This window comes from Gordionus sp. m RMFG-2023, chromosome 3 (genome assembly GCF_954871325.1).
Source record: "Gordionus sp. m RMFG-2023 chromosome 3, tfGorSpeb1-WG-v2, whole genome shotgun sequence".
In the NCBI taxonomy this organism is placed as follows: Eukaryota; Metazoa; Nematomorpha; class Gordioida; order Chordodea; family Parachordodidae; genus Gordionus; species Gordionus sp. m RMFG-2023.
Genome location: NC_088777.1, coordinates 5,021,336 through 5,035,289, shown reverse-complemented (window position 1 = coordinate 5,035,289; position 13,954 = coordinate 5,021,336). Strand labels below are relative to the sequence as shown.

At 26.6% G+C, this 13,954-nt stretch overlaps 1 protein-coding gene across 1 annotated transcript; it reads right to left on the bottom strand.

Annotated features, from left to right (window-relative positions):
- Positions 1 to 3,329: 3,329 nt before the first annotated feature.
- LOC135926647 (atypical protein kinase C-like) lies at positions 3,330 to 10,032 on the bottom strand. Its single transcript, XM_065462576.1, has 11 exons — positions 9,957 to 10,032; positions 8,544 to 8,754; positions 8,335 to 8,470; positions 6,160 to 6,257; positions 5,912 to 6,048; positions 5,688 to 5,773; positions 5,375 to 5,462; positions 4,334 to 4,438; positions 3,662 to 3,747; positions 3,503 to 3,592; positions 3,330 to 3,380 (listed from the first exon to the last, which is right to left on the bottom strand). Exons 1-11 carry the CDS (start codon positions 10,030 to 10,032, stop codon positions 3,330 to 3,332), a joined length of 1,164 nt encoding a protein of 387 aa, XP_065318648.1.
- Between the last annotated feature and the right edge of the window lie 3,922 nt (positions 10,033 to 13,954).

Sequence of the window (13,954 nt, the reverse complement as noted above, 5' to 3'; positions counted from 1 at the left end):
TTTGATTATATTTTTAACTTATTATTTAATAAAGATTTAGTATCATTTTAGTTCTAACTTTTCTGATTTGACGAATATTATAGAAAAATATATATAATCGAGGATATTAGTCTGATTTAGTATCAGTTTAGTTCTAACGAGGATATTAGTCTGATTTAGTATCTTTTTTTCTTACCACTTTCTTTATTTGACAACGGTTCTAATCTCTCAATCCTTAAAAAAAACTCATAAAATGTTACATTTATAATAGAATTATTAAATAATGAATTATGATGGCTGGTTAACACTTAGTATATGTTCAGTATTTACAAATCATATTTTGACTGGCCTGAACATATGATCTCATTTAGCTCATAAACTATTAAAGTTTGAGCTTTAATTCAAATTTTATTTTAAAGATTAAGAATTGAGCTACAAATTAATATATAATTTGTTTGTTAAATAATCTCAATGCTTTTATGTGAAAAGAGCAAAAACATGGCCAATCATGGCACATCTTAACTAGATTTATAATCCATTTTTTATCGTTTATTATTATTAGAGATATATATAATGATAAAGTAGGAGTGTTATGAGTTATAATTTAAAAATAAAATTAGAAGTCAATATTTTAATTTATAATTAAAATATCCACATTAATTTATAAGGAAAAAAATTACTAGTGGAGACCATGGTTATTTTATCCATAAAAAATTGAAGTGCTATAAAAAATATAAGAAACAAATTTCCCAAAATGTTTAAACAAAGTTTTATACAGAGATTTCTACGTTAGATATTACTATTAAAGAAAAAAATCTTTTAGTAATTAATATGAATTTTTTAAAAAAAATAAAAATTTAAGAATTATGAAAAACATCGCGAGTACCTATTATCCTTTTTCGTTGCGTGTCGCGCTACTTTAACTGTAGATTTTTAGAAATTCTTTATATAAAAATATTAATTCTAAGAAAATAAATAAGAATAAATTGTCAAATATGTTAAATTTAATTAAGTTCACCTTTATTATACATATCCCCCAGAAGAACTTATTGTAACCCAAACCTGCTCCAGGTCTTAATTATCATAAATATTTGTCAGTATTTTAATATGTGATATAATGTAGATTTTTTTTTATCATTTAAAATTTCTAAAAAAAATTTATTAGCGAAAATTTAAAATTTTAAAAAATATACTTTTTGGTATGTTAAAATTTAAATTTTTATTTAAAATTTTTCATGAGCAATATTGTCCAAAATATCTTTAGACCTAATACTTAAGCACCTTATTAAAATATATAATTTTGTCAAAATTTCAAAGTTTATATTTTTTAAATTATTTGATAAGGAAAATAACTGCCCTGAGAACACACTATCCCCAGTCTCCCCTAATTATTTTTTATCATTTCATTTTTTAAAAAATATTAGTATAATTTTGGCACCGTTTTGTAGACTGTTTCGAAGAATTGAAAATGAAAAATATATGAATATTAAACACTCCATTGTAAAGTGTTTTTATCCAACATACTTATTAATTGGCATAATTAATTTATATTAAAAACGGTCCATCCAGAATTTTTAAATCTTTAACCCTAAACGGAATTTTTTTTAAAAATCTTACCATTTTTATCCCATTCTCGACTCATCCGCAAGTCTTTAATATATATGTTTCTTTTGAAAGATACTCATAAAAAATGACACCGTGAACTATAAAGATAATTCGTCTTCTTATATGATTGCGATGATCAATATTTGGTGAAAAGTTCGATATAGCGAAAACCAAAAAATGTGCTTAGATCTCCTAGAAAATTTTTAAAGTAATTCTGAAATTAACATTAATAGTTTACTTTGTTAAAACAAATCATTCCAATAAATTTTGCGATACACTACAAATTATTTCAATACTTATAAATAATTATCGGATGTATAAAATTTCTCATGAAATGTTTATTATATTATTGAATTATTTTGATTTAGAGACTAAATGAACTACATAATTTGGCACAAATAAAATACCTACTATTTTTATTAACTCGCTAACTTACTATATCATTAATTACATAATATTCAAATTAAAAGAAGAACATTATCAACGCATTAATATTTTATTATGAGTGTATATATTAATATAATGCATTATTACAATATATCATTACATAACGTGATATCATTATATATTAAATTTGATATACTCATTAGGGATTCTAAGAAACCGAAAGGCTAATCATTATAATAAAAAATACATTTTAATATTAATTTTTGAAAAAAACATTAATTAAAATCATTATAATTGAAATCATATCGCATTAGTTGTTTTTTTATAAATAAAATTTAGGATATAAAACATATGTATAAACCAAAATCATTAGAAATGAAAAAATATGAAAATATTAATTTTGTAATCATTTGTTCAAATCATTATAAGAAAATAAAAATATTATAATTTCTGAGGAAATATATTTCTAAAATCATTAATAAAATTATCATTATCTTTTTGAATAGAAATAACTGAATAAAACATTAGTTTAATTAACTGATGCAACCACCATCCCATGGTGCATCCAATCTGGAAGCTTTTACCAGAAAACTCGGAATTCAGACTTTATCGCTATAATTGAAGATTTAATAATATAAAATATCATAAGTGGGCATGTGTTATTTTTTTACTAAATCAAAATAAATAAATGACTATAATCCTTTTTATATATCACATCTATAATATCTTCATATAATAAGGAATTACCAGAAACAAAGAATATTAATTGGCGTTCAATAAATATCATTTTAAATTTCGATAAGTATATGAATATATTAGTGATAAGAAAAATATTGTATGGACAGGCGGGTGTTGACTGGCAAAAAAATGTTCTTAAAAAACTATAAGATATAGCCTAGATTTTAATTTTATTTAATACATTAATGTTTTGGATACACATTCCTCATATAAATTTATTTGATTAAAAGCAGTCTTTCAATCTAACTAATCTATCGCTCTCAAAAACATGGCCCTTATTCACGAACTGTCATAATAAACATTTTAAACTATTCTATCATCATATGGAATCACTTTAAAAATAATTTAACTAGATAATATTCCCTCTATTTTGATGAGTAGAAAACTCTACTTCTTCATCTTATTTTTAATTATTTTTGTTGATTTTATATTTTTATATGTATTTTCTAACCATATACACAGTTAGCTTACCGAACACAAAGTAATTAATAAACTATTGGTCATAAAAGAACTGTAGAAGTAACATTTTTTTTATGACTTCAATACTGACAAATTTTCTTAATATAGATTTACTCGAGTTTTCTGGTCATCACTCTAACTAGCGTGGACGAAGGCCGGTCTTAGGGTGGAAGTATAGGTTTGTAAGGTGGTTGCACTCTCCTGGCTTCGAGCTATAATATAAAATGGAATAGGTTATTATGTCAATTTAAATCTTGCAGAAATGTTTGATGCATAAATAGAAGTAACTGTAAAAGAAATTCTATTTAAAAGAGTTTAGAGATATTTTTGTTACCAGTTTCCAATCGATGGAACTGAAGAAGCGCAGGGAGGCGATGGAATGGATGGTGGTGCTGGGATTGGATCCCAGCCTGTTCTCCATTTTCTATGATGAATGTAATATATTTATATTTAAAAAAATGCATGCATAATTATTATATTCATTATATCAAACTTTGGCTAGAAATTTCTGCAAAACTTGGCAAGCCTGATCAGATATTGAATCTGGAATACGGACTAATGCTTTTTTACCTATTAATCCTATTATAAAAAAAAGTATTGTTTTAAATTTTATAAATTATAATAATGGTAAATTTGATAAAATTTATTAAGGTTGTATTTAAATTAACGACAAAAATTGGGGAGGCCAAGGCTCTCTCTATCAGCGGGAGACTTCCGCGATTTTTTGGAAAACACGCACAGACCTCCCTTAAGCAAAACTATCGTAATTAAAAATCACTGTAAATTTAAAATTTCTCCTTCAAAACAAAAACTTTAATTTCTACCCCAATTTGAAATATTGACCATGTAACCCCGGTCTAACAATATCTTATTTAAAAGCTTTTGCATTGATTTTTTGTAAATATGATTTTAAAATGATATATAAGATATATTTTTTTAAAATTTATTACTTAATTTCCTTTAGTTGACATAAATGGGCTTAACAGCTGATCGAGTTTTATAAAATCTTTTAAAATGGGAACTATTTTTTGAAATTAATATTAATTTATAAATTCAGCCTTACTATCCAGTTTATAGAATATTTTGCACTTATATGCACTCTTAGGGTGTTTAAAAATTTTGTTCCCATTATTTATAAGAAATAAAGTGTTAGTAGAAAACAAACTGATACTTTGCCAAGGATTTCGCTTTAGAGGCAAATCGAAAGGCTTTCGTCCTGTAAGCATTTTATACATGGTTACTCCCAGTGCCCAGATATCAACCCTAAAATCTTTCATGTTTTTTTATTATTTAAATATATAATATACATTGCGATCATTTTGAATATGTTTAGGAGACGTAAGTAGTTCAGAAACAATTTTTGTTCAAATCTGAATAAATTCTATATATTGAACCTATATGGATAAAATATGAATTCCATAAGCTACTTAAAATAATTATTAGTTTATAAATTCTAAATTAATTTGAAGAAAAATTGATTCTTGGTCCAAATATACCTTTTGACGTGGAGTGGTGTATTAGGGGTGGGGATTAAAGCTCCCGCTAATTTTATTATGATTATTACCTTTTCCACATATTGTGAAGTAATTGAATCTCCACCACTCTATCCAAAATGAAATTATTTACATATTTTTTTTCAAAAGTAATAAATTTTAATCCCTTTATTATAGTTATAAAAATTAAAAATTTCAAAAGTCAAATCTTTTTCATATATTTTTTTATAGTTTAACAAAGTAAACACCAACAAAACATCCTATAATTTTTATAAATATGCCTTTTAAATTGCATTTACCAATATGCTTTATAATTTTTTAAAAAAATTGTCATATTAAAAATATAGGATTTACACTTTCCTTAATTCTATACACACAAATCGCTATATCTTAATTTGAATTTCTACATATCATGTAAAAAAATCTTGGAAATAAATATGTATCTCTATACAAAGGGCTCTAATTTCCTATGTCGAAACAATCATAGGTCTGCCTACGATAATCAAGAAAACGTTCGATTAGGTATATTAGAAATATTGACTATATTATAAAGGAAAATAAACACAAGAAACAGTGATATTAAGAATATCAAAAAAAAATTATACATCCCTCTATTATGTTAAATATGTAACATTATTTGTAAAGTAATATTAAAAAAACGATATAAAATATTTATTGAATTATGGGAGATAAAAAATCAATAAAATATTTACCATAACTTTTACCCCGCCAGATTTCAGGCGCTACATAGTCCAGTGTACCCACCCTCTCTTTGGTTTTTTCGCCATAACTAAAATCTCTCTAGATTAAGTAATTATCCAAAAATTATATATATGTAAAAGTAAAGAAGGTAATTATTTTGTTAAATACATCTCATTGTAATTTTGAAAGAAGGAATATATTTCCGATAAGTTAATTCTGTATAAAACTATGCGTAGAGTTTGTATCGTGAGATTTTGTTCGTTATGAACTTAAATTGTTGCATTTTTTTGGTAAAACTCATAAATTCATGTAAGAAAAAGTTACTTTGCAAAGACCGTAATCTGTTATTCTTATATGGCCATCTTGGTCTAGCATAACATTCTCCGGTTTGAGGTCTCTATGGATAATCCCTGAAATATAAAATAAAAATATAATACAAATTTTGTATGAAGCCAACATTTTTATTTGCTAAAAAAAATGATTTAATCAAGAATTTATATAAACTGGCAATTTAAAATTAAATACATATTTTCCCGAAAATGTAAAACCTTTGGAATGTAGAAATGATACGCCTAACACCAGTTCCGCTACATAGAATTTAGTGGACTCTTCTGGAATTCTACCCAAATATTTAATAAGATTATCCAAATCTCCACCGCATGCGTAATCCATAGCTATGATGTAACTACAATATTACAATTTACGATAAAATTTTAAGTATTATTTTTGTTAAAAGTCCCATCCTCATAAATTTATATCCTAAATAATTGAATAATTAACAAAAAAGTAAATATACTTATTGGGTGTTTGGAAACAGGCATGGTAGCCGATGAGGAAAGGCTGGTTCGTGGCAATTTTGAGAACTTCCTTTTCATTTTCGTACAAATCAAATGCCTTAAACAAATATGGATGGACTTAAATAAACCAGCGTTGATAAATATCCCTATTTAGGTAGATAAAAACCACCCGTATAAGATATTAGGCCAATACAAAATTATGTAAGCCTCGAGATTCGGCAAATAACCGCTTAATCCTTGCTAAATCTCCAGGCTCATATAATATTATTTTTGACTATCTTAATCTGATTATTGAACCCAGATTGCTCGTTTAAAAATAATCCAAGGCTAGCCTTCGAAAATATTAGCCAATGGGGCTTAATGTCATTAACATTATATATAAGTTATAATGCTATATAATTAGATCTGTGCGCCGGCGCCGAACATTTTTAGTTACGCCGAAAATGCCGCCGTTTTAGAAAATCACGCCGGCGTGCCGCCGATTTTCATATCGCGACGCACGGCCTGCGCAGAAATTTCTTTCATATTTAATTCCTTTTTATTCTAATAATTGGTCAACATCACTGTTGTAATTTTTTTTAATGTCAATCAGGATTTTGATGAATTTTTATTTTCTACTATTTTAAAATCATAACTATATTGACGTCATTATAGAATTCAATCAATCAAAAATCTAAAATTCCAAAAGTTAGCATAATTTTACATATTTTTAAAATGGACGTATCTACATTTAATAATTCTATAAATAATTTTAGTATCCTAACTCTGGATAATTAAAAATCCAGGGTCTAGAATTTTTTACAATAGAATTAGAGAAATTATTACTGATCTAAGATATAAAACTGCAGAGGTTGATTGAATTCGAGGAAGATCAAAAAATGTCTTAGGATAATAGATTTAACATCAGACATGTTAGATCTTGACAACATTGATCCATACCCGGATACCCGTTTTCAAATTGGCAATTCCAATGATAATAATAACAATAACTCCACGCATATGAAAACCTTGTCGCAACAAGTTGGCATAGTATATTAAATATGCTAGAAAGCATATCTGGATTAAATAAGAATTTAATTAATGTTTTGAAAGAATTGGGAAGCAGTTTCTCAAATTATAAAATTACGAATCTGAGCTGTTAGAAGAACGATTAGCATTTCTTTCAAAATTTAAAGAAATATCGAATTTCTTTCATTACAAAAAGGGCCTACTTTAAACTTGGCGTTACTTTTTATTAGTGAAATTGGAACAAATTTAATAGTAAATGGTAGTGATAGTACTGAAATCATTTCACTTAAGGAATAAATGCTAAAAAACTTGCATTACGATTTTAGGTGTGTAATCTGCAAGTAATAATATATAAGTATATTCTTTAATTTTTTATTTAAAATTATCTAGGTATTGGCTTCTCTTTTAGATACAAGATTTCAAAAATTGACAATTGTGTCAAAGTATTTAATAGCGCAAAATTGTTTAGCTTCAGAATTTATAATAAAACATCTTAAACATATAGAGAATGATGATAATCAGGTAGTAAATATAGCTAATGAGGATCAAGATGAATTATTAAATTTAAGTTATTCGACAAAATTGGTAAATAAACATTCAACAAATAAAAATTATGATTCCAAGTTAGGTGACTTAGAACAAGAATGCCACATTTTTCTTGGAAAACGATATTTACAAGTTATAGTCTTTCCAGGCTCGCCAAAAAATTCTTTGCATTCAGGTGACTAGCACACCTAGTGAAAGAGTTTTCTCTACCGCTGGATTGACGTTAAATTCAAGGGGATCATTATTGTCCCGATAATTTAAATAAAATAATTTTTATACATGATAATTATAAAATTACGAAATCGATTTTGGTTTATAATGAGTTTTCTCTTAAATAAATATTACAAAATATGCCGAGATATAGAGTAGTGTATATTCGTTTTTTAAAAAATAATAAGCAATGAAAAAGATTTATATTATAAAAATTTATAACTGCGCTGATTTACGCCGATAGTTTCATCGGCGCGCAGGTCTATATATAATTAATTCATATTAGTATTCATTTCAACTAATTCATTTTGAAAGTAATTTTGCCTTTTGCTTTTTTTTGTATCCCTAATATATTATTCATTCTAGTTAACATTTAACAGAAAAGAACGAAGAAAAAAAACAATATAAACCTTGACCGAGTTTTTTTTCAGGAATTTAAAGGCATACAATTTTTTAGTTTCGTTTTGTTCAGCCAAAACCATATGACCAAACCCTCCTTCGCCTAAGACCCTTATCATTTTGTAATCAGAGAACTTCTTCCATTTACTAAAATATAATTATTTTTACATAATATAGGATTATAAATTTTGAATTATTTTCCATCCATTTCTTTATTTACTTGTCATCCACTTGACTAATGACTTGTGGCACATTTCCACATGATACTTCATTGATAACCTCATCAACAATAACATCACACCCACTCCTAGCATCTTTAACTCCTTCAATCGGTACGTCTTCCCCACATCTCTTTACCTTTTTCTTTTTCCAACTGCCCTTGCAGCAGAACCAATCTAATAACTTTCCAAACTTTCCATTTTTTTCTTTCTCTAAAATTGTATAATAAATTATAAACATCAATACAATGAAACTTTACTCTGCTGCGGGCAGTTGTTACTTTTATTACCCTTCTTTAAATTTTTCATACTTGTAAATAATTTAAACATATTTGTAAATTTTTTTTAATGACAATGATGATTGTTTAAATTAGATATTTAAAAATTCGTGGTAAATTAAGTCATTAAATATAATCAAGTTTATTTTCAATCGTTGATTACGTAATATTAGTAACAATACAATATTAGTTCTTATAAGATCTTCTTCCATACTGAAGAATTATTGAGAAAATTTGTAAAACTTTGTTACAATTTCTGAAAACTGGGAATCAAATGAACCAACCATTAATTTTCTATGTTAACTCTTAATATTAGACATCGAAATTGAACGATTAAATGTTGTCGCTCAAACCTGATTCTCGTCTCAAAAGGACTATAAACTGGTTTGGATATAATGACATCGTGATTGTTTAAAATATTTTAACAATCAATTTTGATTAAGCATCAGTTATAATTTTAAGATTATATTAAAATATTGGCTTTGTCAACTAAGAACCCTGCATTCTTAGATAGCGCGAATTCGCAGCCAAGTTTACAAAAATTAATGTAAAATTATTATATTTCACTCCTATAATCCAATTTACATATACTCATCACATTCATAGCAGATATAAATGAGCTATTTTCCTATGAATTAATATCTATTGCAAATCCTCTTTGCCTATATATTTATTTTACCATTTAAATATTGTCTAAAAAATCTTATAAAATTTTTCTCTGCAAAACGATTGTCAAATTTTTTTAAAAATTGACCTTGGGAAATTAAGGCAACGAATTGAATAATTTATATGTAATTATTGATTTAGAAGCAGAACTCTAATAATTTAAATGTGTAACTCGACTGGCAGCTAAGCAAGCCCATCATTCAAATATAAATATAGGGTCAATCAAAGAATATACTATAAATTAAATCTCTTATTTACATCTTGGATATTTTAATACCTCAAATTTAATGCAAGGTTCTTGAATAATCAGGAACATCTCAAACTGTAAATTTAACATTGACACAATTAAAACATTAGGCAGGATCCTTCCAAATCTATTTCAAGCCTTGATAGAAGAAAATTAAATATTTTACCAGATTTTTATTGTATATGTTAAGGTATATCATGATGCATTACCTACTGAATGCAAACTTTGGTATGAAAGGTTAAATATGGTTGATAATGGTTCGAGAAATGCTTTAGATTCTTCGCATAATATCAAACACATTTTAGACAAATTTCCTAATATACTAAAATTATAACATACTCTGACAATTCTACTCATATTACTTCCACTAATGAAAGAACATTTCCTTCCTTAAGAAAAATAAAAAACATATCTGAGAAGCAATATTGCTAAACAACTCGATTTTAGTAGAATTTTAAACACCACAAATTCAATATTTTAGCCTGAGAAATTTGTCGTAGCCTCAAGATTTCTTGAATATAAACAAAATATTTGTCTAAATAAAGGGCGGCTCAAATCGAGCTGTTTAATAACATTAATGAGAAATTCTACCTCAGAAAATAGATTGCATTGGCTAGCCCTTCTTAATATACATAGGGAGTTGAACAAGCACATGAAATCACTAAATATAATTAACCCATGAGAAGATAGAATTTCACATTTTAAATTTATAATAATGCTTATTAATTATATTTTCCCCATTTTCTAATACACATTAATAATAAATATTTCCAAAAATTTTCTTAAAAATATATTTATATTTATGCATTTAGCTTAAAAAAATTTATTTGCAAGCAAAGTTCTTTTTTGAGACATATATTTTATAGTAATTGTGCCTATTATACACATTTATTATTATATCATTATTCAATTTGAATTAGTGTATTGAAAAATTGTCGATATTTTACAGTCACTAGTCCTAAAATTTTTAAATATTCTTAAACAACTCTTAGAGTAATTCTAAGGTAATATCACCCCCCCCCCCAATCCAATAGCGAATTCTATTTCTAATTTTAAAATTAGATTTGTACTACATTCAATTGATTTCTGTGAATATTGGTTTTAACAGAGCGCTTATCAGCGCTATATAATACCACCAAATATTTTTTGAAAAATAGAGATTTCAATTTTATATAATAAATATACTATAACAAAAAAATATTTACAATTTTAATAACATTAGTATTTTACAGTTAAAAAAGTTTTAACACAATTAAAAATGATATTCATTTAATAATATTTAAATAAAGTGGCTTAAAAGAAAAATATTATTTTTATTTTTAAATATATTTTATTCACTAAACAAATTAGACATGCTTTAGAAATTAGTATAAAATGATTAAAAAATACAGATGATATCTCATCATTGGTTGGTTCAAAATCATTGAAATGAGGATCGAAATGTTTGCTAAAGAAATGAATATCTTAAAACAAAATTATTTACGTTTTTCATTCACTATAATATATATTTCTGATCATTTATGCCGAGAAAATTCTTAGTTGTTTTTATCGGTGTTGAAATAATGGAAAATAATTACGTGCGATGTACTAATGAATATAACGAAGTATGTGGTATGATACACAAATTATGCATTTTAGATGCAGTGATGATTAAAATATTTAAAATGATATCATAACAGAAGTAAAAGCGGCATACCAATTTATGTTGAAAGCCGTAGCCTCCACAAGAATTAATCAGATTTAGCCTCAATGTAGTGCATATGCTTCCAACCATTCCCCTTAAGAGAAATGGCATTTTACTAACGATTTCTACTAAAAGAGAAAATTGATTGAAGATCTCATAACAGGAAAAACTGGTTATGAAATTTGAAGGAAAATGACAATATTGAATATAAATTATAACATGATATAGGTCAGAGAGTGAAACATTAGTTTTTGAATGGCAATGAATTAAAAAAATATTATAAAATCATTTCTACCCTTCTTTCTCTACGTTCCTTGTTTTTATTTTTTCTCAGAGATACTCAGCATATTCTTATCATTCTCGTCTCGGTTGTTTCAAATTTGGTTTCGTGAGTTGTTAATTTCCTTTGTCTATCTGGTATATATCATACAAATTCTCTGCCTAATTATTCCCGTCAAAGATTGAGTGACATTTTTATCAACTATTATTAATGACACTAAAAATTTCTTCCAAACCGATCTATATTTGTCACCACTGCCAAGTCACTACTTCACTTCCACTAGGCCAAGCATATCCCCTAGGTAATAGAACTTCCCTACTTTTTACAAACCTATTCTATTTCCAATAAAACAACCAATCATATCGTAATCAGCTTACACCCCTTTCACACACTTTTTACAAACAAATGTCGCGCTTGCAATCTACAGGTATAATTGATTAGATTTTCTAATTGACCTCCAAACATCACCCCAAACATCACCTTTTTCTTCCATATTAATTTTCCCTTCTCTCCCATAACCCTCCTCTATTTAATCTTTAATTCAGTCTTAATTTCACTATTACTACTGGCATAACGTATTTTCATATATAAGCCTTTATGCTTCTAGTCACTAAATTCATTACCATATTAAAAAGGAATGGACTCAAGATGAATCTTGACGTAGTCTACCATTACTTGGGAACTAACAATCTCTATCATCCTATAATCAGCATTCGCTCCTCTTTATACATCACCATCACTGCAGTTATTCACCCTTTCCCCTTGTCTTGCTATCTTTCCTATTTTTTTCTCACAACAAAAATAGCGTCAGTAGAACTCTTCACCGATGTAAAACCGAAATGCATATCATTCAATTGGTCACTAATTCATCTCTCTAACACTTCCTTGAAATTGCATATTCCATAAGTTCTAACTATTCCCCAATCTAGAGTATTACCCTATCCTTTGTGTATAGGGATATCCAAGAATAATTAGGTTTAATATTTTATAACTGCATATTTGTGAAAATTTATTGATAATTTTACATATTATTTGATATTAAAAATTGTTTTTATTGTCACTAGATTTAATATTATTTAGGAAATTTTAGTTCACCATAGAATATTTAAAACAATTGTCCCCGTCAAATATAAATCTAGCTAAACACCTGAATTAAGATATTATCTTCTATGAACCAAAATATTGGCAGACAAATCGTATCTAGACCTAAAAAAAATTAAGAGAAGAAGACAGATGTGAATATTCAATTAAAAATGCTATGATTAAAATTTTAAGAGGTTTTATTTATAGTAAATGAACGCATAAATGACCCTAAATAACATCAGACCTTCATAGCTTAACTTTATCCTGCACCCATGCTTTTCTCCCATTCAAGTCAGGTGGTGTTGGAATTCGGTCACCTATTCATCTTACATTTGATGCCCTCATATTCAAGGCTTTCAACAAACTCGAAAATCACTGAGCTAGCCCCTTTAATTCCTCAATATCAACCATTCAAAAGTTTTAGGATTATCCAAATTATGCAATTTTAAATGATTTTGTTCTCCCCATAACTTTCAAAGTTTTATGCCTTTTACTTCATTTTAGATATTATGATAAAGAAAAAACGCAAATATATTAGGAGGTATAAGCGCTTTATACCCCCCCCCCCCATATTAAGATTCTTACGTGATCAAACCATTTATTTTATATTATTTCCGGATCCACAATTTTAAAATTAATATTTAAAACTTATAATCAGACACAAGAACCGAATTTTAAATTAATAATAGATTAAGTCCAGTGATATATTCTCTTACACATATAAATGCCCTAAAACTGCGCTAACCATATCATTTACGAGCTCACGTGGAAAATCGATATTAAAACATTTCAATACATTCGATCAACAATGGGACAGGAAAGATTAAAATAGTTGACACTATTGATTATTTAAAAAAAGTATCATAAATAATATATATACAGATTCAAAAGATAAATATGTGACAAGTAACAATAAACATAGAGAACGTATTTTGTCTGTCAAGCAATACATATTCATATACAATTTAGATACATTCTTTAAATTAAAATCGATACTTTTTTATATATTAATTTTGTAAAACCAAATATTTATCTATTCTGCTATCGCAAATATTCGGATTATATTATATATTGTGTACCTATAAAGAGTTCTGCCACCTAATAATAAATATATATTTTGTATAATGTTAGCTTAGCATAGCTTACAAAATGTCTTGTATTGCAATACTTTAATT